A 26837-nucleotide genomic window follows, 5' to 3' on the forward strand; every position below is an offset into this window, starting at 1 on the left:
AAAAAAAAACAAAAACAAAAAAGCCTCCAATCCTCCAATCCCAGAACTGGAGAAGCTGACCCCATAGCACTGGTATAATATTGAGGCCAACCTGGGCTACTGCAGGGTAAATTCTAGGCTAGTGAGGCTAGGCTAATGAGAACTTGTCTCCTCGAGATAAATAATAACAAGTAAGCTGTTGTGTTTTCATTCCAAGACTGAATCATTCCATCCACCCCAGAAGCTCCTCAGGCAGTAAGCTAAACAACTCAAAGCAGCTCCAGAGTGTCTTTGATTCACAACTGCCACCCCAACACTCGGGCTAGAACAAGCAATAAAAGCTGAGAGTCTGTCTTAGAAAAGCTAAGCTGCAGAAGACTCGGAGGGCGGAAGCGGAAACCCAGCCGAGCTGCCTGGAAGAGATTTAGATTAACTGTGAGACACCTGGAAAGGACTCGCCAACCTGCTGCGCAGCCTGCAGGCTGTGGCATGCTCCAGGTCCCCAGCTTTCGGAGCTGTCACCTGTGCTGGGGTTGGCTTGTGATGCAGCTGCCTTTGAGTCATTTCTTCTCCTGCAAGTGACCCCTCACCCATATCCCTGTAAGGAAGGATGATGATGAGACTCACTGGATCACCACGCTGGATTTTGGTGGCATGTGCTTCAGTCTCTTATGGGCTCCCTATCTGCGATGTGTTGTGGCTCCCCAGGAAAAGGTTTGTCAGCCGAATGACAAGTCCCTTACTAACTTCTACAGTTAAGACATCTCCAAAGAGGCCAACTAACCAAGGCTGGGTGTGAGAGAGCCAGAAGACACCAGGTCAGGTGACCAAGGGCACAACACTGAGAGCAAAGACCACTGCAAGGCACAGGGACAATAAACTACATAAAGAGAAGACATGGGTAGGAAGCCCCAAAACAGACATTACCAATCAAAACCTGATGTGCTGTGAGCAGACACTGCAATCAATATGGAATTGATTCATCCAATGTGGAATTGTGTAATCAATACCTGGGGAATCAGACAACTTGGTGTCTCCATGGAGAAAGTGAGCTCTTTAACACAGTCCACATACACATGGGTGAAGTTTAAAGGAAATAAAGAAAATTTTAAAACAGAGGAATGACCAAGTGAAGAAGCCTTTAAAACACATTTTAAAAAAAATCAAAAAAACAAAAGATGCAAACAGTGACTTTACAGTTAAATACTTAAGTCAGGCAGGTTACCCACACCTGTAGCCACCAACACTTGCAGGCTGATCAAGTATCAAAGCCACAGGAGCCACGTGTGGGTACACACTTTTAATCTCAGCACTCAGGAGGCAGAGGCAGGAGGACTTGGCGTTCAAGGCCAGCCTGGTCTATAGAGCAAGTGCCAGGACAGTCAGGGCTATGCAGAGAAACCCTGGGTTGAAAGGACCTGGGTTTGATTGCCAGCACCCATAGAGTAGCTCACAACCATCCATTACTACAGCTCCATAGGGTCCAATACCCTCCCCTCTGACCTCCTAGGGCACCAAGCACACGTAAAGTATGTACATACGTGTAGGTGTAACACACACAAAATAAATGAATGTGAAAGCAAGTCAATACTCGTTTCTCAACAGATGCCGATTACAGACAGAGAAGCCATCTGCAATGGATTTATCTTCTAGAGCATGGGTCTTGTGAGATAGCTCAGTAGGTAAAGGCACTTGCCAACAAGGCTGGCCTATCTAGCAGCCCTGTTTCGTCATCCAAGCCTTCCCTACCAGCTCCTGGTGAAGTATATTTTCAGCAATTTTTCTTTGAATGGGGGTCCTCTCTTCCTATTTTTTTAACCAGAATTGCTAAGGATTCAGGATAATAAAAATAAAACCAAGCACTCTCCCTGACAAAATTTCTACAGCATGACCGCATCTATCTCCAAGGGTCTGTCATAAGGGAGCCATACCCTGCAAGTTCAGGACTAGCCATCAGTCTTGATCAAGGAAAGTCAAACATTACTGGGACAGGTGTGTACAGGAAGGGCTGTGTATATGTGTAGTGTGTGTGTGTGTGTGTGTGTGTACATGCGGATGCGCATGTGTGTGTGGGGGGGATGAGTGATTCAAAAAAGATGAAAATTACCTTTGGGGCATACAAGATGACTCTAAGGATGAAGGCACTTTCTGCCAGTCCCAGCTACCCAAACTCCATCCCCACAGCACACATAGTAGAAGAACCAATACCAAGACGCCCTCTGACCTCCACACACATGGTGGCACACTTACACCCACTCATGTACACATAAAAATATTTTTTAAAGACTTTAAATGATTTAAAAAAAAAAAAAAACAAACTTCCCCTAAATAGAGCCAGGCTGTACCTCAGTTCCGATAAACGTGGGGCGGATGTAGAGGCTGGCAGAGGTGGAGTAGGGAACCCATTCTTGGTCTATCTGTATAAGCTGAAGAATACATTCTAGGAGCTCCTCCTTGTCGAACACCTGAAAGGACAGAATCCCTAATGAGTTCCAACAAAGGACACAGATGCAGACTCCCAGATCAGAGAGCTGACAGAAGCTCAATTTTCAAAACTGTTCCCGTGTTGCAGTCCCGATTGGCTCCTTGAACAGCTTTTATTCACTCTTTCCTAACATGAAACATCATGAAAGGTACCCATAATAAATGCTTTCTTAAAAAAAAAAAAAAAAAATCTGTGAATCCTTCTGGAAAACTATGAATTATTCATAAGGAAAAGATAAGAAGTTAGATTCTCTGAGACTTCACGATGGCTCAGCTCAGCATGAAAGGGACTATGCCACCAAGCCTGATAACCACATGGTAGACAGAAGGCCAAGTTGCTTCTGAATGCTACACTCACCTTCCCGCCCCCAAATAAACAGAAACAAATAAATAAATGAGATTTTTGAAAAAGAAGTTAGATCCCTATTGACCATACTCCCATATCAGTTATATTTTTACACTCAAATGTAACAAGTTATGGTCTTTATTTTAAAGTGGACATCTGTGGCCTCTTATCAATTATAGTTGGATTTTATACTCAAAATCAACAAAATATTATGACTTCTATTTAAAAATTGGTATCTGTGAGCTCTTCTGTTCTCAATTGTAACTGGATATTATGATCAAGTATAACAAAGTATCATGGTTTCTAATTTTAAAAAATAGATACCTGCCAGGTATGGTGGGGCACGCTTTTAATCCCAGCACTCGGGAGGCAGAGGCAGGTGGATTTCTGAGTTCGAGGCCAGCCTGGTCCACAAAGTGAGTTCGAGGACAGCCAGGGCTACACAGAGAAACCCTGTCTCAAAAAACCAAAAAAAAAAAAAAAAAAAAAAAAAAAGATATCTACAACTTTAAGGTTTAAAACAACTTCTTACCCAGGAAACATAAAACATAAACCATGAGGGAAAATAAAGATAAAATTTGCCTATTTGAAACTGAAACTCTGGCTTTTCAGATCAGGAAGCTGATGGTGAGAAACCAATGAGGAATTGCAGCAGGGCATGTTCTGAACTGAAAGCTGGTCACAAAGACAAGGGGATGTCAGCTTATCCCAAAGGTGACAAGCGTGCTTTGTAAACTGGTCAAGCAGTTTCCACACATCCACAGGCCAGAGAGGGACACTTTCAGAGACATGATGTGTTATGCAAGGTAGAACAGCACCACATACTAGCATGACCACAGTGCACTAGCATGACCACAGTGCACTAGTATGATCATGGTGTACTAGCATGATCACAGTGTACTAGCATGATCATTACAGTACACTAGCATGATCACAGTGCACTAGCATGATCACAGTGTACTAGCATGATCATGGAACAGGAGCATGATCACATTACAGGGATGTCAGATCTCAGGATGGCTGGCTATCCAAGTAACCTGTGTCAACAACAAGTCAGGTCTTGGGGGGTGCTGACCAGAGATGAAGTTTAATCAGTCCCATGAATGCATGGGCCAGGAAACCTCAGATCACTTTGCTGTCCTCCCTCTGAGTGACCTTGGACAAGTGGCTTAACCTCCCTGGGCTGGGTTTTAATTTTCTTCTTTGTACAGCAGCACTAAAATGCACAATTTAAGATGCTCAGCACAGTAAGGGGCTTGCCATCAACCCGTGTGGTACGGAGAACTGACTCTCAAGGTGTCCTCTGACCTTTGATTGAAAGCATCACATACATAAGTCAGCATTCACTCTCATGTGGTCTGATGCAATTATTCAGCAAAGTTTTGGGTTTTTTGGTTTTTGTTGTTTTGTTTTGTTTTTTTGTTTTGGATGTGAGAGCAGAATAACCATGAAATAGAAGGGAATACAAATGTTCATACCGGAAGTGTGGACCTCACAGCAGATCGGCACATTCTATTCATGTTGAGGTCCGGCCGGAACAATCGGATCTTGTTATCAACTCCCCGAAAAGCTTTCAAGCCTTCAAACAGCTGCGGAGGAGAGAAAAGCCTCAGAAGGTGACTAAGACAATCTCAGTGGTCACATTGCTACCCCTGGCCTCAACAGGAATGGAGAGCGGAGGGCGGAGGGGGAGCAATGTGGGAACAGAAAGGGGGTAAAAAGGTCCTTTCAGTGCCCGATGGGCTACCAGGACAGGACAATCTAAAGCATGCTAGTACCACTCCACCACTCCTGGTCAGAAGTTAAGTATGAAGCTTGGAAGGCCAAGGAAGAGAGGAGAAGAGGGAGGGGAGATGGAAGAGGGAGAGGAAGGGGGAGGGAATCCACTCCTGTGGGTTGTCCTCTGACCTCCACAAGCACACCGTGGTGATCTCATGCCTGCTGCACATGCGCGCGCGCGCGCGCGCGCACACACACACACACACACACACACACACACAAACGCAAATGATCACATAGATACACGCAAACATGGACACCTGAGTTCAATCCTAGAATTGACATAAATGAAAGCCAGGCATGGTAGTACATACTTGTAATCCCAGCTACCAGGACAGACAGATCTCCAGAGCTTGCTGGATGGCCTGCCTACTCAGTCCCAAACCAATGAGACCCTGTCTTGGAGAACAAGGAGGATGGTGCCTTGAAAGGCAATGTCTCTGTCTCTGTCTCTGTCTCTGTCTCTGTCTCTCTCTCTCTCTCTCTCTCTCTCTCTCTTCCCCCAAGGGGGTTGAGAAGGACAGATTCTGAGCTGAAGTTCCCTGATAAAGGGACAACTAGGCTAGAAATACCACAGAAGTCTCTGTAACGGTGGAGAACAGGAATGTTGTAGATCCAGAACCATGAATTATCTTTAATCTCTGTGGCCACCTGTGTTCCTAACCTCACATTGCTCTGAACCAGAAGCTACAAGGACGTCATCAGACAGCAGGACTTTCTACTTGGCTGCCCTGTTACCCAATGTCCCCACCAGCACATTCCATAAATGTGTTCACTGGTAACCACTTCCACAGTGGGCTGTGTCATTCAGGGCCACGTGATTCCATGTGCCCAGGTCATGGCCACTCTCCAGCTCAGTATCACATGCCTCTTACTACCTCTGGACCACACCCCTGCCTCCATGAACAAGAAAGTTCCCAGGAGAAAAAGGCTCACACAACAGCCTGGACAAGAACACATAATGGAAAACTACAGCCTCCGAGACTCACCGAGGAACACTCGCTACCCTTAGACCCCCATTAACCACACTCCACAGCTAGGACCTTCTCCTTGGGCAAACAGGCAAAGAGCCAAGGGACAGATACCTTCTTTTCTAGATTGAATTCCAAATATGTACTTTCCCAACATGCCCCGCCCAAGCAGCCCTGAGCCACTCTGCCTCAGTGGCTCCTTCACCCTCTTTCCAACCAAGCACTGGTCGGAGCCCACCTCGCGCAGGAAGCATGGCTATTGACGGACAAGAGCACAGAGCTGGACCCCACAGCTCCATGTGTGATGGAGGAGCGTGCTACAGACTGAGCTATTCCCTCATCCCTAATCCAGATCTTTTCTCCCCCTCTAATTGAAAATAGATTCTTTTCTTCTCACATGACATATGCTGATTACAGTTTCCCCTCTTCCACTCTTCCCAGATCCCTCTGACCTCACCTCCCTTTCTGTCTCTCATTAAAAAATAAACAGGTGTCTAAGCAATAACATAATAAATCACAACAAGTTAAAACAAAAGCTAACATGGGGCTTGGACAAAATAAATATGAAAGAGCCCGAGAGAAGGCAAGAGAATCAGACCCACTGGTGACACACGCAGGAATCCCATACAAATGCTGAACCGGAAGCCAGACGATAGATGCAGGGGACCTGGGGCAGACCCGTGTGTGCAGGCCCTGTGCATGCTGCCTCGGGTTCTGGGGTTTGTAGGGGCTTTGCTCGATTGATGTAGAGAGTCTTGTTCTTCGGGTGTCCTCCGTCTCCTCTGGCTCTCACACTTTCTGGGGGTGGGGTGGGGAGGGTGGTTCCCTGAGCCCTTCGGAGGAACTAGCTGGAGACATTCTACTTAAGGCAGAGTGTTCTTAGCTCTCTGAATTTCTACCCTGTGTCTGCCTGTAGGTCTCTGCATTTGTTCCTGTCTGCTGCAGGAGGAAGCGTCTGATGATGGCTGGCTCTGTTCTATGAGTACAGCATTTTATTGCTTCATTTAAAAAAAAAAAAAAAAAGTAGAATTTGACTTTACCTTAGGTCCCTAGACTGTCGGTCTCAGGTTCTTGGTCACCCAGGCAGTCCAATCCGATTCTTACTGAAGATATTTCTGATAACTCGGTCTAGCTAATCAAGCCTTATGAGGAAGTACTGTATTTTATTAGATCACTAATAATACGGAGAAGGTTGTGGCTTTACGGCAGAATGACTGTAATTTGAGGGCTATTTTGGGTTTTGCGTGTGTTTTCAGACTAGCAGTGGAACACAGAGTTTTACTCACACAAGGCAAGTGCTCAGCACTGAGCTACATCCCCAGACCTGACGTTTTCTTAAAAACTGATCATAGCATTTGAAAGGCTGAGCCAGGAGGGTTGCTATGATTTTGAAGCCAGCCTGCCACCAATAATAATAATAATAATATGAAAAAAGTCAAACTGAAATTTCAGTTGATATACTCCAAAGCCCAAATTTTTAAAATTCTTCCTAATTCACCTCCTATAAAGACCAGCAGGTCTCAGACTGTGGTACCTATGCAGGTGGGTTACGTAGCTTCAAAAATGAAACCCATGGTAATTCTGAGTCCTAAGTCTGAGAATCAAGGGACATAGAGACTCCACAGCCTTCTCTGAAGGGGAACGGTCCATTCACCTGTCATTTGATGCAAAGAGCTTGGCGTAAATGTAACCCAGCAGGTCATGCGACTAGCAGTCAGTCATCTGGGAATGAAACTAAGAACCTTAAGTTCAGACTGGTGTGGCAATGTGTACCTGTGACCCCGGTATCTAGAAGGCAAAAGCAGTTGAGTCGGGAGTTCAAGGCCAGCTTCAGCTATACCATGGACTGGAAGCCAACCTATCTTTAGAAATCAAAACCAAGGTACTAAGGAGTTGTTTGATCATCTTCTAGAATAGGGGCCACCACTGGGTCTGGGGTCATACAATGCCCACTGTGTTGGTAAAGAGCGACTCCAGAGGCAGGGCTGGCCCCTCCCACGTCAGACCCAAATGTTTACCCCAAGTGTCCTCCAAACCTGGAGCAGGCTGGCACCCCCACCCTGTGACAGAGAGGGAAACAACCGTGTCCTTGAGTCTGCTCTGGGAGGCAAAACGTTTCTACAGACGTCACCACTGTTTATCCCGTGTTTAAAATGCCTGTGGTGGGGATCTGAAGCCAGGAGCTGGATCAAGGGCGGATCAGTCTGCTTCCAGCAGGTCTGTCTGCTCCCCAAGACCGTGTCTCCCATGCAAGTACTATCCGGGCCCTGCCCTGTGGATCTCCCCAGATCAGATTCGATCTGGAGCATTCAGGGGGCTCTAACCACAGACACCCCAAGTCCCTTCCTACTGGGTGTTGTGAGCCCCCATTTAATGATGTGACTTCATCTTCCTCTCTCATTGGGGCTGCCTGGGCTGTCTCTCCCCGTGAACCTGAGGACGTCTTGCTATTCCTTTGCTTGGTGCTTGATGAATACCTGTCACTCATCCATGAGAGCACACGGCCCGGGCTATGGACCGTACAGCATAGCTCATCGCAACCGTTGTCTGCTCGCACCCTCAAATACCAGGCATGGCTCTACAGCGGTGGCTCTCACAACCTTTGGGTCTCAGCCACCGTGTGGGTGCTGAGACCTGAGTTACAGCCTTCTGCCAGAGCAGCAGGTGCTCTTAACTCCCGAGCCAACGTTCCAGCCCTGGAACGTGGATTCCAATGCTTCTCACTTCAGACCATTAAATGGGTGGATTCTGGAGTGTTCTGGTGGGAGATCTGAACTGTAAACACAAAGAGCGAAATGAAAATGGTCTCTATAAAGTATAAGATCTCTCAAAGGCACAATCTTGGGAACCAATATTCAGAAATGAATATTTGATCATGTTTCCTATGGCCATTTTCAGTCTCTTGGTTAATCAGAATTTATCTCTGTGCCTTCGGTGTTCCGGGGAAAGCCATTCCATGTGGGGAAAAAAAAAAAAAAACAGGATAAAATAAAATATAGGGCCAAGGGGGTGGGACAATATTCTGCACATCTGGTTAAGTATGTATCTGCAGAGGACCAAGATATGGATTCTCCAAACACTCCACAGTGAAGGGGCGTGCTCAGTGCCATCCCACAGGCTGGTTATGAGAAAGCAGTGTCTCATCCTGTGACCTATCACAATCACTCAAAGGTCTGAGAAAGAGAGAGCACCTAATAAATTAGTAATAATCACGGCTTTGGGGCTCTTTGGGGTTCTGTGGCCTAGGCTGGCCGGAAAGAACAGCATGGTCTAGGTTAGCCTTGAACTTTCGGCCCATCCAGTCTTGGGTTACCAAGTGCTGAGATTTACACACACACACACACACACACACACACACACACACACACACACACCACATTTTACTAACATCACAGATAAACCAAGTCAACCTGCAAAACTAGCTCTGAGACTTATCGGCAATCCACTTGGCTGCAGGAGAAGTTTGAAGATGTTTATGACAACCTCCAGTTAAGACAGCAGGGCCTGTCCCGACCCTAAAGAAGCTTGCAAGGCTGGAGAATCATGGCCCACGGGAGCTCCCAAACACTTACTTCCACGGCGTAGTGCAAAACAGAGGCAGCGGGATGTATGGGCAAGTTTTCAAAAGGCTTAATGTGAGGTTTCTCCCATCCAGACGCGGAGGACCACTCCACTGTCAGCATGTGGTCAGTAAACGTAGCTCCAAAGACCAGCGAGTCCGGGTCAGGCTTCTCTTTTAAGACAGTGGCTGGTGTGATGAGGAGATCTTTGGCCTGTAGAGGAGAAAGGGCTAGATGGTCCAAAGGTCCGACGTGAACGCCATCCCTTGGTGATGGCACAAATGCACCCAGCACAGAGTTTAACAATGGGGGGTCGGAGGACTCCCTGCAGTTGGTGGGGTGCTTGCAGAAGCCCTGGGTTTGACCACTGAAAGGCTGGAGGCAGGAGGTTCAGAAGTTCCAACCTTGTCTTAAAAAACAGTCCCAATACAATACCATTAACACTGAGAACCAAACAGACCAATTGTTCAAAATCTCTGCAACAGGGCTGACAAGGTGACAAAGCAAGCTGCCACCAAACCAGCAAACCCGAGCTTGATCCTAGGACCTACATGGTGACAGGGGAAAACCAAGACCCCACATGTTGTCCTCTGAGCTATACCCAAGCACCGGACGTGCACCTCCCTCCCCAGCCCCCCACAAATAATAAATAACTGCAATTAACAATGCAAAAATAATAATAACCTTAGAGCCGGAGAGACGACTCAGTGGAAAAGAGCATTTGTTGCTCTCACAGAGGACCCAAGTTCGATTCCCAGCTTCCCCATGGTGGTTCATAACCATTCCTAAATACAAAGTTCGTGGGGATCGGATGCTGTCTTCTGACCTCCACGTGCACCAAGCACACACATGATTCATACACACACATACATAAAGACAAAACACACTTTTATTTCATAAAATAAAACGAATCTAGAAATACACTTTTTATAAAACTCAATAATTCCTGCAATAATACGGTGGTATACGCCCGTCGTCCTGGCACTCAGGAGGCTGAAGTAGAAGAAGAGACACAAATGTGAGGCCAACCTAGGCAACAAAGTGAGTGCCAGGCCAGCCACGGCCACACAGCAAGGCGAACTCACAAAGCCATGGCCACAGAGCAAGGCGAACTCACAAACAAATCCCTGCAATGGCTTTGGTTGTAATGCCATGAGAAGCAAACATTAGGGGTGTGGGAGAGAGATGTGGTGAAATGATTCGGGAAGAGGAGAATCCATTCCCGATTCCCACCAGACCCAACTGGAGCATTCCCAGAAGACACACAGCACTGCTCACAGCAGCAAGGAGGATCTTTAAGGCCCGAGCCGCTGCCCCCTACAGCTGCCTCCACCTCCCCAGAGCATTCCATTCACATGTCCCCAGCTCCTCCAGATTCGGAAGCTCACAGATGAGCACAGACAGCAAAGACGTGCTCTCCTCTTTGACGATGGACAGGCAGAGAGAGAATGGAGCCGCAGATGCAAACCCTGTCCTGGGAGGAGGAGACAGACAGTAAACAAAAGCTCTCCTATTCAGCCACACAAAAACAGGGAGACAGAAACAACTGCACTCAGCTGTTTTCCACAAAGCCAGCTTGGCCCTTGTCACAAACCAAAGTCGCCTCAGTTCTGATCCTTAACTTGAGAACAGCTAGCTACCAACGACAACAGTAAATAAAGTAAAATTTTTAAAAGAAACTTTGAAGAAGAAAGCTTTTGGTGGCATTGGGGACAGGGGGAGTCCGTCAGAGTCTCTTGTCACTCAGGCTGGCTTAAAACTCTGCAATACTAAGGCTCTGAGTGGCGCACACCAGCCAAGCACTCTGTCGGCTGGGCTGCATCCCCAGCTCCCACCCACAGTTTCCGACAATGAGATTATTAGCAAAGGTTCTCACAGGAAGACACAGGTCTCTCTGTTAGATGGACTGTGAGCTGAACAGCGAGAATGAATTCTAGACATATCTTAAACACCAAGAAGCCAGCAGACATCGGCTTTTTGGACTTTCATTTATTGTTGTGCGTACATACACGTGGTACGTATGAATGCAGGCACACTCCGCAGCCCTGTGGAGCTCAGAGGACAACTTCTGGGATTTGGTTCGCTCCTTCTTCCACAGGCGCCAGGGATCAAACATGTGTGTCAGTCAGGTTTACAGGGCAATCACTTTTACCCATTGTGTCATCCATGGCCCTGATTTCTCTTTCTAAAGGACATAATCAATAATGTGCATGGCTCTTCCAGCCACTATAAACCAGCGAACCCCAGCTTCACTCACTCAGGCTGACCGCACACGATCCCTCACCACTTCACTGCATTCCCAGGTTCTGCAGTGCCACTTCCTGACGTGGAATGGACAGACAGACAGTAAACAGCTTATCCTGAAAGCAGGGCTTGCTCTCCTCCCCTTACCCATCTCCCTCCCCCAGGCAGCTGCCAAGATTTACAGCTTGCCCACCCTGCTACTTTTCTCTTGAACTTTAATAAAACTGTCTTCAAGCTTAAAAACAAAAAACAAAAACCCACCTAAGCCTTACTGTCACTGCTCAACGACCACCTGAATTAGGGTAATTTGAAAGTGAACTTGGGCTTTGTCTCATCAGCATTGAGGGTGCCCACTTTTCCTCGTTACTCAATATCAGCATTCTTTTAAAATTATTCTTAGCATTTTTAGTTTTATTTAAGCTTTAATCGCAGAGGCACTGAGACTTGGGGAGTGTACAGAATATACCGAGACTGCCTGAGGTCCAGCCCTTGCTTCCTGGACTGTGACTGCCGGCCAAGGACCGTTACTCAGATTGGCATGGGTTATCCACAATGGATTATCCAAACCTCCCACCTAGTATTTTTGAGCCACTCTGTATCTTTAATGCCATGGGTCATTAGAAACACCCATCTTTGCTCTGCAAGCAAAGGGGAGATAAAGAAATAATGAGGAAACTAGATCAAGAGGTGATTAATGCTTTGAAGAATTAAAGGAACTCGGGAGAAAGACCAGGCAGAGAAGGGCACTTTGGTCTTGGCTTTGCAGAGGCCTGCCTCGTGTATCCGAGCACACCTGAATGCAGGGAGCAAGCAGGACCGACCCCTGCTGCAGGAAGAAGAGAACATGGGTGAAAGGTCAGAGCTCTATAGCTGTTGTAATTGGGAAAGCCAGGCAAGTTATGGAACAGGATAGATGGTTATGCCCCTATATACCAACTCTCTAAGGCCTCTCTGGCTGTTTTGCTGAGACACACACACACACACACACACACACACACACACACCGCCTTTGCCATCTCCTTCCCAGGAAGTAGTTGGCCATAAACTCAGTGGGCACAGGAAGCCTCTTTCATTGCACTCTGCAAGCACCTGCCTACGGGAGGGAGCAGGGATGCCTGCAGAGGTGAGACTGCCCTGGATTTCCTGACAGTTTAGTGGTTGAACCAGCAGTGGTGACAAGATGTAAGTGAAGAATCTGAGCAATGGTGAGCTTTGTCCGACTTCACCAGGCTTCCCCACCTCCACACCGGTGATTTTCCAGGCCCGGGCCCCAAAGCCTCTGAGATCAACTGCGAGATAGTTCTCAGTTCTAACTCTGTCTGCCAAGGTAAAAAAATCACTTTCGAAACTTTGAGCACAATGTCTCAGCTCTTGGCCCCTTGGCAGTCCTGGGTCCACTAAAATGTGCGATGTAGCTTATCGTTTTTTAAGTCTTCCCACAGCAGGGAAATAGCTCAGTGGGAAAGAGTACTTGCTGTGTAAGCAAGAGGTTCTGAGTTCAAACCCCAAGGTTATGGTAACCACGGTCTCGTTTAGGATTGTATGCTCTGAACACTTCCCCTAAAATGCTTCCAGGGCCTAAGCCGCAGGGGCAGAACCTACAGTGTGTAAGTCCTTGGTACAACACCCAGCACTGTAACAAGCAGAAAAATCGACGTGGGGACCACCCACAGTTACCCAAGGCTAGACCAAAGCACCAGAGCTACTTAAGGGCCAAGCTGAGACACAGAGCACACTTATATTCAACTTAGTGCTTTTCTTCTAGGGCCAAAGAGTTGACTCGGAGGCTGTTTCAGAAGCAAGCTGGGTTCATTCCCAGCACCATCGAGTAGCTCAGAGACTAGCATAACTTCAGCTCCAGGGCCTTCCACCACCTTCTTCTGGCCTCTGAAGACATTGCACTCACAGCAACATCTATACAAACTCATAAGTAAAAAAACAAAAAAACACAAGTGAAATTGGTGCTCTAATTCTAACCTTTGAATAATAGTTGAAACTCTAAATGATAAAATTTCCAGGCATTCCCTCTGTGTTGTGGGAATCATGGTATCTCCCCTGACTATTTCCCTCTAATCCAGATTTGAACATAAAGATTTCCCTCCTATATCCAGTTTTTTCAAAGTAACACGAGATCTTGAGGCCTTTATAATTTCACCAAGAACTCTAAATTCCTTTTTTTGAGACAAGTTCCATAATTCTAGAGATTAAAAGTTAGTTGGTTTTTTTTGTTGTTGTTGTTCTGTTTTGTTTTGTTTTGTTTTTGAGACAGGGTCTTACTATGTAGCCCCAGATAGCCTTGAGCTCAGAGATCCAGCAGCCTCTGTTTTCTGAGTGCTGGGATTAAAGGCAAGGCCTGAAGTCAGGGGAAGGTGGGGGTGAAGCCTGAAGACATAGCTCAGAAGCTAAAGGCACCAGGTGCTCTTTCAGGAGACCTGGGTTCAATTCCACCACCCACATGGCAGCTCACAGTGATCTGTAACTCTGGTCCGAGGGCAGCGACACCCTGTCGGGCCTGAGTGGACACCAGACATGCACAGTCCATGTGGAGGGAAGCACCCATAAAGTAAATCCTAAAAAAAGTCAGATGGGGTGGTACACATCTCTAATCCCAGCATTTAAAAGGCTAAAGCAGGTAGATTGCTGAGTGCAAGGCCAGCAGGCCAGCCTGGTCTACCTGATGAGTTCTAGGTCAGCCAGGGCTACACAATGAGACCCCATGTCAGAAACAAAGTGGGGGAGGGGAGATCTAACCAACCAGCCTGTGTACAGGATGTTTTATATCATGGTCATTGGAAGAAAACAGGGCAGCCTAGTAACTGGGAAATGACACAGGGCATATTAAGAACAAGTTTCTGGGCCAGCTATACAGCTCAGTGGGTAAAGATGCTTGCCTCCAAGCCTGACGACCTAAGATCACTACTTGGATCCCACACAGTAGAAGGGGAGAACTAACTCCTAAAAGTTGTTCTGACTTGTGCATGCAGGTACACACATAACACAAAAGAAGTAAGCAAGCACATGCAAAAAGTATTTTAATTTAAGAAGAGGGGGGAACTGCCTGGTGTGGTGGCTCATGCCTTTAATCCCAGCACTTGGGAGGCAGAGGAAGGTGGATTTCTGAGTTCGAGGCCAGCCTGGNAAAAAAAAAAAAAAAAAAAAAAACTGTCATTTCTCTTCCCCAGATTATCGATACTCTCAGTCCACACCAAAAATGCAAGCAGAGTCAAGCAGGTCAAGTTTTACTATTGCTATGCAGAGGATGAGTACCAAGTTGTTAACAAATATACTATTTTTCACTATGAGCTCTATCTTGCACTGAATGCTTTGCATAAAAGCATAAAGTCATTTCAGTTGAAATGCATACAATGTTTTTGAGATATTGATTTATTGAATCATTGTCTTTAAAAGGTTAACAAGAGTTCAAGGCCAGCCTGTATAGTTCTAGATCAGCCAATGTGACCCCAAAGTTTTCATTTATTAGAGCTGAGTCCTGGAGGTGCTTAAAGAACTCACACGTGACCAGTGTGGGCCTCTTGGAAGCGCTACAGGGAAGTTACGTTAATACACCAGAAAGCACACAAGACATAATTCACAGCACCTCACTGTAGTATATCTTACTATATTTTAGTTTAAAACAAATCGCTTGTGAGCAGAGGGCTTATCTTGAATTCACCATTCCACTTTGTGTTCCTAGCACTGTCCCCGAACACTGAGTGTCCCCTGTGGTACAAAACTGAAGAGTCAAGTTCCAGTCCCTCTCTGAACCCTGCCAGGATGTGAGGTCACAGGGACATTCTGTACTATGGGTGACAATTGACAGTGGGTATCAGAGCCAGGAAAGTGGCAGAGCCAAGCACCCACGAAGATCTGCAAAACCCTCCAGGCTGGGGGCTGGTGGAGAAGGATGGAGGGCTGTTAAGTGCTTTAATAAGATCTTTATCTCTGTCCTTCCAATAACTCCACTGGGAAGCAGAAGACCATGCCATACATAAACCACACAATGCAAGGGAAAGAAATCGCAGTCCGGGACTGTAAATGTGCTCGGTGATTTTTAAGGAGAAAAAGTACAGTGCCCTTTTCTTAGGCAAGCAGAGGGAAGGGTTAAGCTGATGCAATTTAAAAAGCAACCACAGGTTCCCATTCATTAATTCGCTCTTTTCTGATAAAATGTCTAATTCATAAAACAAAACAAGCAGCTTGCTGTTAGGCAAATTTTGTTTTGCTGACTGGTACTAATCCCAAATGGCTTTTCCCCTGGCTGTAATTTAAAATTCAAGAACTCACTCACTTTAAATTCCCCAACCCCTAATCTCAACCTGAAATGCATTAACCACCCTGGCAAATGCCTTACCCTAAAAGTCTCGGCCACTTCTTCTGATCCTCTTTCTCCAGCAACCGGCGAGGAGCATCCATTACTGCAGTCCTTAAAAATATAAATAAGTAAACCTCCATTAAGTAAAGCCAGGTGAGTCAGTGCGGGGCCTGGTCAAGGGACTTACCATCACAGAAGACAGAAAAGCCAAGTCTGTACCGTCCAACAGGCAAGGCCAGCTCCAGCCAGAGACTGTCCTAGGCGTCCCACCCGGCCCCAGGTCTGACTTATATCTTCCAGCAGCTTAGGGAGGAGCTCCTAATTCCCGGTCAGCCCAGGAGCCGGGGTTCTCCAGCAATGAACAAGAAGGCAATTGTCTCTCCCAAATGTCCAGTAAGTCGTCTAGAACGAGGGTTTAAGCCATTTATAAAGGGATGGGGAAAAAAAAATCTCCCGAGCGCGCTCAGCCTCGTGGTCTTGTCAATCACGGGCGCACAATAGGCAGGCTGCTTTAAGCGTGAGGGGATGCGGACTGGCTGGAACCATTTTCTCCACCCGCAGGGTCCCCCGTGCTTTGGCGGCGGCCAAAACATTACACTTGAAAAACAAGACCTCTTGATACTGGCAGCAATTAAATAAATGAATGATACCGTGGTTCTGAATTAACTAGGGAAAGGGGCAGGCATTCAAAAAGCTGGAAGCCAGTTTGCTAAATAACTGGGAACGAGGGAAGGAAGGGATCCAAGACTGCAGAGGCAGCGGTCTGGATGTTTTGGTGGTAAAATCTTGCCCTTATCCTCCAGTTTTCCTAGCCTAGACTCCAGCATCCCTGGTGACCCCCAGCCATCACATCATCCCCCCCCCCCAACGTGCCCAAGTTCCTGTGGCGACCCTCGTCTAGCACGTTTTCTTCCCGTGCTAGTCTGTGACCCCAGCATCCCTCGTGACGACCCCTGAATCCCCACAGTGATCCCCCTCAGTCCCCAGTAGTGTCCTCAGTGAAAATCCTCAGGGTGACCCCAGAATTCCCTGCTGGAGACACTCTTAGCTCCTGAGTCCCCGGTGGCGACTATGAGCACCCATGAATTATCTCCATCCTTGAGTCCCCTAGTGGCGACCTCCGCGGCGACCCGGACACTCCTAATCCCTGCGTCCTCTGTGGCAACCTCCGAGTTCCCCGCACCTCCAAGTCCCTCGCCGTGACCCCCAACGCCCCCCCCCCGCATCCCCTTGCTACCAGTGGTGCCTTGCGGTGATACCCGAGAGCCTAGTGGCGCCCTCCCGCAGTAACCACCTCCAACTCGAGTAAGTCCCCGCGGGATGCTAGTCCTGGCGCCCCTCACCCTTCGCCACGCAGGTACCTGGCGGGCCAGGGTTGCAGTTGCTCGGGGCAAGCAGGCCATGACGAAGCTGCGGGCGCGTGGGAATACGTGGCACAGCGGCGACTCGTGGCGCACCGCGGGTCCCGAGAGCCCGGGTCTGCAGTTCGGCGTAGCGGGCGATAGAGGTACGAAGGGTGAGCCACCAGCAGGTACCCGGTGCAGGGACGAGCGCAGTCGATGCAGCATCTCCGCGTCACGGGTGCGTGCAGTCACTCATGGCTGGGCACGCGCATGGAGGGCCCAGGAGCACCCGCGCTTTACTAAGGAACTCTGAAGGGCAGGGCCCCGGACACCTCAGCGACACATTAGCATCACAAGGGCCCTCTCTCAGACCAGGATTTGCAGCAGGGACCAGCATTTGTGCTTGGGCTCTCAGCAACAGACCTACAGTTGCTGACCTCAAAACGTGAGGACTCTGCCTTGCGGTTCGGTTTGTGTGACCTAGCTACCCTGCCAGTAGCCTCCTGTGCGGCCTATGGTTCAGGCAAAACAACCGCCCTGCTAGTGCGGGGTGGTGTCTGTCGCTTTTAACCCCCGCGCTTGAAAGGCTGATGAAAGATGATTGCTAAGATCAACCTGTGCTACAGAGAGGCCCTGTCTCCCAAGCACGCAAGCAAACAAACAAACCTAGGAGTTAGAATCCACAACCACTACCAGCTCCCAAGGACCACCAACTGACCTTGTCCTTGCACTCAGGTGTCAGAAGCTAACTCCTTCATTTCTGCCCTCATTACTGTTCAGCTTCTTTTCCAAAGGGGTCCCACGGACTCTCCCAAACATCACAGGCTATAGCCAAGGCTATTGTTTACTCTCCATAACCTAATGGTAAGGCCCTGTTTGCTGAAGACATAATCTGCATATGTCATCAAACATGGAGAAAATTAGCCTAGCTGAAGCTCTACCCCTCCAGACGAGCACACATGGTACTGGAAGGCACTTCATCACATACCACCAGAGGAGAAAAGTAATGGAGTAATCACCAATATCACCCATCTATGAACCATGAGATCCACAACAGAGACCTGACTGCAGGATGGACCGGTGAGATAGTGATACAAATGGTATTGTTGGATACAAAGTTACACAAATGTTATTGTTGGATACAAAATGACCCCCAAATGGCAACGCTGGTGATTGTATCCTAAACAGAAGGACTCTGGCTTGATCCAGTAAACAGAAGGATTGTTACAGGAGGAAAAAAAAGGGGGGGGGGGAATCAGCATCTGATAGCAATCTCCTACTGCAGGATTGTGTTACCAAGGAAGCCACTGTATCCCTTACTGACTTGACCTCTGGCAAGGGCATCTAGTTCCTGACTAACCCTTCACTAACACCTACACTTTTCTGGCCTTCTCCATTCCTTTCCTGAAGCCTAAAGGCTTCCTGCTTTGTCCACACACCCACTCCCCTGCCAAGACAGCACAGCATTTTGATTCCTCAAATAAGCTTTCCTCTACCCTCACTTATAGTTATGGGAGTAACTGGCTACTTTTCTATTAGATTTAAAGACCCACTCTATGATATGGAACCCATACATTACACTATTTAAGTGGCCAAACTGAGACTAGATAAGTCATGGGACTAAAGGAAAACCTACTATTATTCTGCTAAAGAAACATAGCAACGAATGACTCCTAATGACATATTGCTATGCCCATTGGGCAGAGTATCATTCGGCTGCATAAAAAGATCCAGGCAGTAGATGGGATTGATGCAGATCCACAACTGGACTTGGATATAGATGGTGACTGACCACACAAGTAACAAAGAGAAAAATCTGTGTTGTGGTTCACTATCTGTCACTGTGACCAAGTCTGTTCAGTTTTGAGACAATGTCTCACTTAACCAATGCTGGCTTCAAAGTCACTAAGTATCCCCACAGCATGAACTTCTAATCCTCCCTCAATCTCCTCCCAAGTGCTAGAATTGCAGGAGTCATACTACTCCACCACCAGGTTATGCTGTGTACTAGGTTCAAACCGGGGCGACCTCCCCAGTGGACTGGGAGCGCTTGAGATGGAACTGCAAATCAATTTGCTGCTGCTCTGACTCAAAAGGCGTGACGTGCTCTTGCTTTTACAGTGCTGGCATTTTCTTTATTCTGGGTGTATTCTTTAACCGTGTGTGTATGTGTATGTGTGTGTGTGTGTGTGTGTGTGTGTGTGTGTGTGTGTGTTTGCATTTTCTTCACAAATCTCTTAAATCCAATTGTCCCTTTTGCAAGAACAATCAATTAACACTCCATGACCTAATCTTTAAATCTCCTTACCCCTGCTTCTATAATCTGCACAGGGCAAACTTGCTGAGAGGCAGGTTCACAGATGACCTGGTAATGGGAGTCTCCTCTTCCCTCAGACTGCCACACAAAATGTGTCACAGGGTGACCATGTACAGACAGATTACATGGCAGTTCAGTGTCACATGGAAAATGAATGTGCTAAATGCTTCTGACACCCCAGGCTCCTCTGAAGCCTGCCCCTCACTCCCCCACCCTCCTATGGGCTTCCATTATCTCTGCCTTAGCCTGAAAAGCCTCCAGCCATCTTGAAGCTCTGTGACAGGAGTGACAGATGGACCAAGAAGCAGAGTCTAAGCAGAGATTAGAGATTTCAGTGTTTGTTTGGAAACACTTAGGCTCAGAGTTTTGTATTTTACAAAAATAGATTCACATTTCAAGTTCTGAGTGGGAGACATTAAACCTAATTAAATGAGGCTAAAAACAAAACAGGTATTTCCTTCAAGACTTTAGAGGACATTTCATTTATCTATTTATTTATTTATTTATTTATAAAGATTTATTTATTTATTATATGTAAGTACACTGTAGCTGTCTTCAGACACTCCAGAAGAGGGCATCAGATCTTGTTACGGATGGTTGTGAGCCACCATGTGGTTGCTGGGATTTGAACTCCAGACCTTCGGAAGAGCAGTCGGGTGCTCTTACCCACTGAGCCATCTCACCAGCACGAGGACATTTTATTTTACACATTTGTCTCACACCGTAGTCCTGGCTGGCTTCAAACTCACAGAGATCTGCCTGCTTCTGCCTCCTGAGTACACGCACCCCACACTATATAGTACTTTGCTCTTAAAATTCAAGTTATAGAGCTGGAGGGACAGCTAGCTCAGCGGTTAGAGCACTCGCTGCTCATGCAGAGGACTGGAATCTGGTTCCTGCCACCCATACAGGAGACGTTCTTTACAACCACTTGTAATTGCAGCCCTCGGGGAGTTCCAACTCCTCCTTCTCATCTCCACAGGCACTGCACTCACGTGCACATAAAACCATACACAGACAGAAGAGGAGCATCCCACGAGCCCGTGATGATGACCACATAAAGATAAAGGTGCTGCTCAAACCTGGGTTCTGATTTAATGGGAGGCTGTCTCCTTTTTTTTTTCCAGAGCTGAGGACCGAACCCAGGGTCTTGCACTTGCTAGGCAAGCGCTCTACCACTGAGCTAAATCCCCAACCCCTGTCTCCATTTTTTAATTAAATTAATATTTGTATGCGGTAAGTTATGTGTGAGGTGTCACTGGTTGTGGAGCTCTGTCCTCAGAGCATGATGACACATCTGAGAGTCCAGCACCCATTCCCTCTTCTCCCATATGCACATGGTCAAGAGGGGCACCGGAGTCTATTGGAGGTGGTAGCTCACTGAGGGATGAGAATTGTCACCCCGGCAAGGCTCAGACAGCAGCTGCCTGACTCACCCGTGTTCCTGAAAGTCACCCCATACTGTATCAAGTTTTTCTGGGGAGCTGTGAGCAAGCTCTTCACCCCCTACAGGGTACCAAGCAATGACAGACCAAGGTTCAGGGCCCAGAAAAGTCAATTCAGTGACAATGGGTTTAGGTACCAATGGATACAGGAGCATGAGTGACCCCAAACAGCTGCGTCACCACCAAGTCCCATCCTTCACACATGGCTGATTCACAGAGGCTGCATCCCAGAGGCCTTGCCTTCCCACTCCAGCAGGGAGGAAGTGACAGCTAGACTCCCAAGGGAGGGTCCTGTGACCATACTGGAAGTGTCAATGCACCATTATCATTACACAGACCTGGCTGCCACTATGTTGTTCCCTGCCTAGGCATGGCAGTAGTCTCTGCTCCAAACTATGCATGGTCTTGAGGAGAAAGCCACAGGACACCCCTCACCCATGTTCTCATAATGCCCCATAGACGCACTCCGAGTCTGGTTCACAAGACTGGTTATTCGACAGACTGCTGTGCCCATCAAAAATGACATAATCAGGCACCCACCACTCTTTGGGAAGTCATTAAGCCCACAGCAAACTCCAGCAGGCTGAGCGTGCCCATCAAGCCTCCTGGAGTTGACGGTGCCAAGGGCGTGCCTGGTCCTGGTGAGCTCTTTATAACCTTAAGTGCCATTGTCAGTTTGGGCAGGGAACTGTCAATCACAGCATCCGGAGGAATTCTGTTTACCCTGTAGAGATCTTGACTCTCAGGTAAAACTGGATCCCTGGTTTTTGAGGGAGAGAGAGCAGAACCGGAGTTCAGGCAAAGACATTTTTAAGAATTAAGAGAAAGAAAGGAGGCTTGGAAGGTAGCTTGCCTGGCATGCGCAAGGCCCTGGGTTCAAAGTCCAGCACTAACCATCTTAAATGGTAATAATAAAATTTAAGAGGCTGGAAAGGTGGCTCGGGGATTAAGAGGGGCTGCTCATGCTGAGGTCCAGTTTCAGTTCCTAGTAGCCATGAGATAGCTCAATATCATGGGTAGTTCTAGGGATCCAACACCCTTCTCTGACCCCCATAGCATCAGGCATGCACATGGTACATATGCAAACATGCAAACAAAATACTATACACATTTAGAGACAGACAGACAGAGACAAAGACTAAGACTCATCAAGAAGATCCACCCAGGAGTATGATGTAGGCTTCTCAGAACCACAGTTGAGAGTCACAGTGATAGACATATTTATCATCGAAATGGCTCAAGTTACACCTCAAAGGCTTGCTAGGAGGCTGTTTTTCCTTTTTTTTCTCTTTTTGTTCTAAAATAACTATGCAATTAATTTTTTAAGATTTATTTTTATTTTTTTAAGATTATTTTTTTAAAGATCTATTTATTTATTTTATGTATCTGAGAACACTGTTGCTGTCTTCAGACACACCAGAAGGGGGCATCGGATCCTATTACAATTGATTGTGAGCCACCATGTGGTTGCTAGGAATTGAACTCAGAACCTCTGGAAGAGCAGTCGGGTGCGCTTAACCACTGAGCCACCTCTCCAGCCTCAAGATTTATTTTTGAACAGGGTCTCATTATGTAGCCCCAGCTGACGTGGAACTCAATACAGTGAACAAGGCTGCCTGGAAGCTCACAAATACAACCTTGCTCCTGGCTTCTGTGGACTGATGTTTAAGGGTATGCAGTATCACACCTAGCCGGATAATTGTGAATTGTGTGCCTCTGTGTATGGTCCTGTGAGTGCCTTCAGACTCCAGAAGAGGATGTTGGATACCATTGTAGTTACAGACTGTTGTGAGCAACCGAATAAGGGTTCTGGGAAATGAACTCAGTTCATGTTACAAACCGCTGAGACCCTTTTCTTCTGTTTTGATAAGTGGAGGGGCATGGTAGTCACAATTGTTGTGACCTGGTTCCACCCTGACTAGGAGTGGCTTCTCCATGAGGCAAAGCTGGGAGGGGAGACAGGGGATTTAGGTTGCCTTGATTACAGGAGGGCTTGGGGCACAATAACCAGAATTATTCATTCCTCCATGCCCTGGCAACTTTTGTGGCTTATCCCTTGGAGTGAGTGCAAGAAAAGCTTTGGTTTTTCTAAAGAGAGGGAAAGCTTGTATGAAAAGAATCTGGAACCCTGCTGCCAAGATGTTCCCTCCTGCAGATGCTTTCTGCCAGGCAAACCTTGGGAGAGAGGTAAATAAAGGCTTACTTACCAAGGACAACACCACAGGCTGTAGACATGATGGCTCAGTGAGAAAGGGGCATTCCACCAAGCCTGACAACCTGAGTTTGATCCCCAGACCCACATGGTTTGTGGGAACTGAACCCCGACAAGTCAGACTACAAGTGCTCCAGAGTCACACACACACACACACACACACACACACACACACAAAACAAAGGATCTCTCTTGAAAATCACTTTTTTTTTTTTGAGACAGGGTTTCTCTGTGTAGCCCTGGCTGTCCTGGAACTCACTTTGTAGACCAGGCTGGCCTCGAACTCAGAAATCTGCCTGCCTCTGCCTCCTGAGTGCTGGGATTAAAGGCATGCGCCACCACGCCCGGTGAAAATCACATTTTTAAAGACCGTACCTGCCTCTGTTTTCACTTTGCTCTAAAACAAGGAGTCACTATGTCACTATGTAGCCCTGACTGGTCTGGAGCTCTGTGTGGACCCTGACCGTGAGCTGTGGATAGGAAACGAAGCCTGTGAACGCATTGGAGTGCTCAACCAACACATTGAATGGGAAGAAACCAAAGACAGATTCCAGACACTGGTGACCAGCACTGACGCCACAGGGCAAACCGAGGCAGGCAGCCAGTTGGGGGAGGGGGAGGGTCAGTGCTGGGAGTGTTGGGGCTACTGCCTATGACAGCCAGGGATTAGAGCAAAGAAAGGGGAGGGGACTCAAACACACACACAGAAAGAAGGGTTGAAGCAAAAGACAAGCTCCAGCAACTTCACACACATATAAACACAGACAGACAGACAGACAGACAGACAGTCACACGTTGGATGCTCCAACAAGCAGGCTACAAGCAATTCAAGTACACACACACACACACACACACACACACACACACACACACACACACGGAGAGCTAGCTCTTGGTGCTGCCTTCTAGGAATTTGGCAGGAATTTGTCATTGGGATAGAAAGATTAACCAGGTCTCCTCAGCCCTACTCAGAGGACCTCAGGGCTGCATCCTGTTTTAGCATCCCTTGCTACATCCACCCAGCCCAGCTGCTGAGTCATCTTCCTAGACTTTTGTCCTAATCAGGCTTTTCTCCTGTGGTGCAGGGCTGTGATCCCAGGACAGGGGCAGCGGAGACCAGAGAGGTCTCCTCTTCTCGGTGACTCTGGAGTGTGTCAAGAGGACATGAAAAACCACCCAGGACATACATCTTCCTTCTTGAATGTCCATCCTTCGTGACCACAGAAAGCTGCTGATTGTGTGGTCCCCAGTGGAGTCATGTTGCCTTTCCTTTTAATCATCACTCCCTCCCTCGAGACCCCGTTGACTGACTGAGCTGGCTTGGTCAGATGGCATCTCAACATGGAGGGCTCAAGTACATGGGGTACAGTGACGGACACAATGGGAAAAGGAAGCGTGGGCAAAGGAAAATAAAGAAAATTTGGGCTAGCAGTGAGTAAACCCTGTAAGAATGGAGCAAGGTAATGATAGAATGCTTTTTATACATTTGCTTAAAGATAGGCTAAAATCTAGAGGAGCCAAGATAAGTCAAAATGGCTTACCCAGTTTCTGACTTTTATAGAAGAAATTTGTCCTTGGTTCTCGAAGGTACGGTAAGTTTGCAGATGTGGGAGAAAGAACACATGGTCCTGAAAAGATCCCCATAGGTGATTTTAGTCTTTGGATTTCAGTTAGAGATACCTTAGATCTTAGACATGAAAGTATAGAATTAGGTAGGATATTAGAAGATGCAGATAGTGAAAGCAAGAGGAAAGATGAAGCTGTTCCATCCACACCTATTTCTGAGGCGTGGGACAAGGCAGGAAAGAGTGACGTGCCCCTTGATCCAGGAGATAAGATTGAACTAGAGGAAGAGGCTGCCAGAGGCTGCCAAGTATCATAATGAGGCCTCCATTCAGGATTCTCTTGAGGTATTTATTGCAAAGGAATAGGCAAGGCTATCCCAGAGACAGAAGAAGATGAATAAAAAGAATTAGCTCGGCTTATTGAAAGATTTGAGCAAGTTCTCAGAGAACAAAAAGAGCAGCGAAAGTTCAGAATCCAAGGAGGACACATCAATAGTAGAGCCAAAGATGAAGATTTTTGCCTCCTCCAGTGACTATAAAGAGCAACAGAAATGAGGAGAAACCTTTTACTTTAAATCCTAGTGTTACTCTGTCATCACCTCTTCAGGCAGGACTGAGACAGGCTGTAGAACAAGGGGAGGACATACAAGGATATGCTCTGCAATGCCCTGTGTTTGAAGCACAGGATCAAGAAGGGAACACAGTTAGATACCACACTCCCTTTCCTTTTAAGCAGCTAAAGGAATTAAATACTGCCTGTGCTCAGTATGGACCTACTGCTCCTCTTACCATGGCTATGTTAAGTGGTCCCTCCCCTGAGGCTCTTCACCCTGCAGATTGGAAACAGTTAGCTTGTCCATGTGTGTGGGGAGGAGATTATCTGTTATGGAAAACGGAACTTTTTGAAAGATGCCAGCAGACAATAGAGTTAAATGCTAGAGCTAACTATCCATTTACTTATGAGATGTTAACAGGAGAAGGCCAATATCGGGATATACAGAATCAGTTACAATTTAATCCTGGTACTTAAGCTTAAATTGGCGCTGCTGCTCACAGGGCCTGGAATACCTTGCCTACTAAAGGGGATTTGTCTTAAGATATTTCAAAAACAAGGCAGGGACCTGATGAGCCTTTTCAGGAGTTTGCTGGTAGGTTGATGAAAGCAACTGGGATAAAGTGTTTGGAGATACTAATGCTGGAATGCTTTAGTAAAATGATTGGTTTATGAGGATGCAAACACGGCCTGTCAGGCCACCGTAAGACCTTATAGAAAGACTGGAACTATTACAGACTATATTAGATTATGCTCCGACATTGGGCCCTCTTATGTGTGGCCATGGCCGCCACACTACAGGGGAAAACCGTATGACAAGTTTTGTTTCAACAGACTGGGAAAGCAAAGAGGAAGATTAACAGGCCTCCAGGAAGTTGTTTTGGGTGTGGGCAGATAGAGCACCAAGTGAGGAATTGCCCAAATAGAACTGAGGAAAATAAGAGAAAACCAGGGCTCTGTCTTAGTTGCAGAAGAGGGACATGCTGGGCTAATAAATGCAGGTCTAAGAAGGATGACTTAGGAAATCCTCTCCCTCGGGGAAACTGGAGAGGGGGCCAGCCCCAGGCCCGGAAACAATGTTATGGGGCAAAGCAGTTCATTCCTCAGCAAAACAATCCTTTCAGGAACTCTTCTGAGCTAGCCCAGGCAGCACAGGACTGGACCTCAGACCCTCCACCTACACAGTTTTAACTCCTGAGATGGGGATGCAGGCTCCTCCTACTGGACTACATGGTCTGCTACTGTCAGGAGCTGTAGGGTTGTTACTGGGAACAGGCAGTGCCACTATGGCAGGATTGGTGACTGCCCCAGGAGTTATAGATGCAGATTGTACTGGGGAAATTAACATTATAACTTCATTGCATACCCATATTTCTGTCCTTCAACCTGGACAGAGAATTGCTCAATTACTCCTTATACCGTTGGTTGTGACAGAAAATAAGGTTAAAACTAATGTTTGAGGAGCAAAAGGATTTGGTTCTTCTGATGCTTATTGGGCTCAAGAGATAAAAGCTGAAAGACCGGCCGGGCGTGGTGGCGCACGCCTTTAATCCCAGCACTCCGGAGGCAGAGGCAGGCAGATTTCTGAGTTCGAGGCCTGCCTGGTGGTCTAGAAAGTGAGTACCAGGACAGCCAGGGCTACACAGAGAAACCCTGTCTCGGAAAAAAAAAAAAAAAAAAAGAAAAGCTGAAAAGACCTGAACTAGCTTAAGAATAAATGGAAAATT

At 47.1% G+C, this 26837-nt stretch overlaps 1 protein-coding gene across 3 annotated transcripts in view; it reads right to left on the reverse strand.

The window, feature by feature from the left end:
* Bcat1 (branched chain amino acid transaminase 1) overlaps positions 1–26837 on the reverse strand; it is a 70841-nt gene that overhangs the window by 28296 nt on the left and 15708 nt on the right. Inside the window, exons 1-5 of one of the 3 annotated variants that reach the window (XM_021190716.2) lie at positions 17037–17267; positions 15715–15786; positions 9132–9332; positions 4288–4398; positions 2325–2444 (exon numbers count right to left, since the gene is read on the reverse strand). In XM_021190716.2, the coding sequence (XP_021046375.1) occupies positions 2325–2444; positions 4288–4398; positions 9132–9332; positions 15715–15786; positions 17037–17243 (711 nt within the window). In that variant the 5' untranslated portion in view covers positions 17244–17267. Of the gene's footprint in view, positions 1–2324; positions 2445–4287; positions 4399–9131; positions 9333–15714; positions 15787–15862; positions 16210–17036; positions 17268–26837 lie in introns of those variants that run through there. The other 2 variants (XM_029535613.1, XM_021190717.2) reach the window with 2 other exon arrangements.

The sequence above is a fragment of the Mus pahari genome, chromosome 2, assembly GCF_900095145.1.
Source record: "Mus pahari chromosome 2, PAHARI_EIJ_v1.1, whole genome shotgun sequence".
Lineage (NCBI taxonomy): Eukaryota > Metazoa > Chordata > Mammalia > Rodentia > Muridae > Mus > Mus pahari.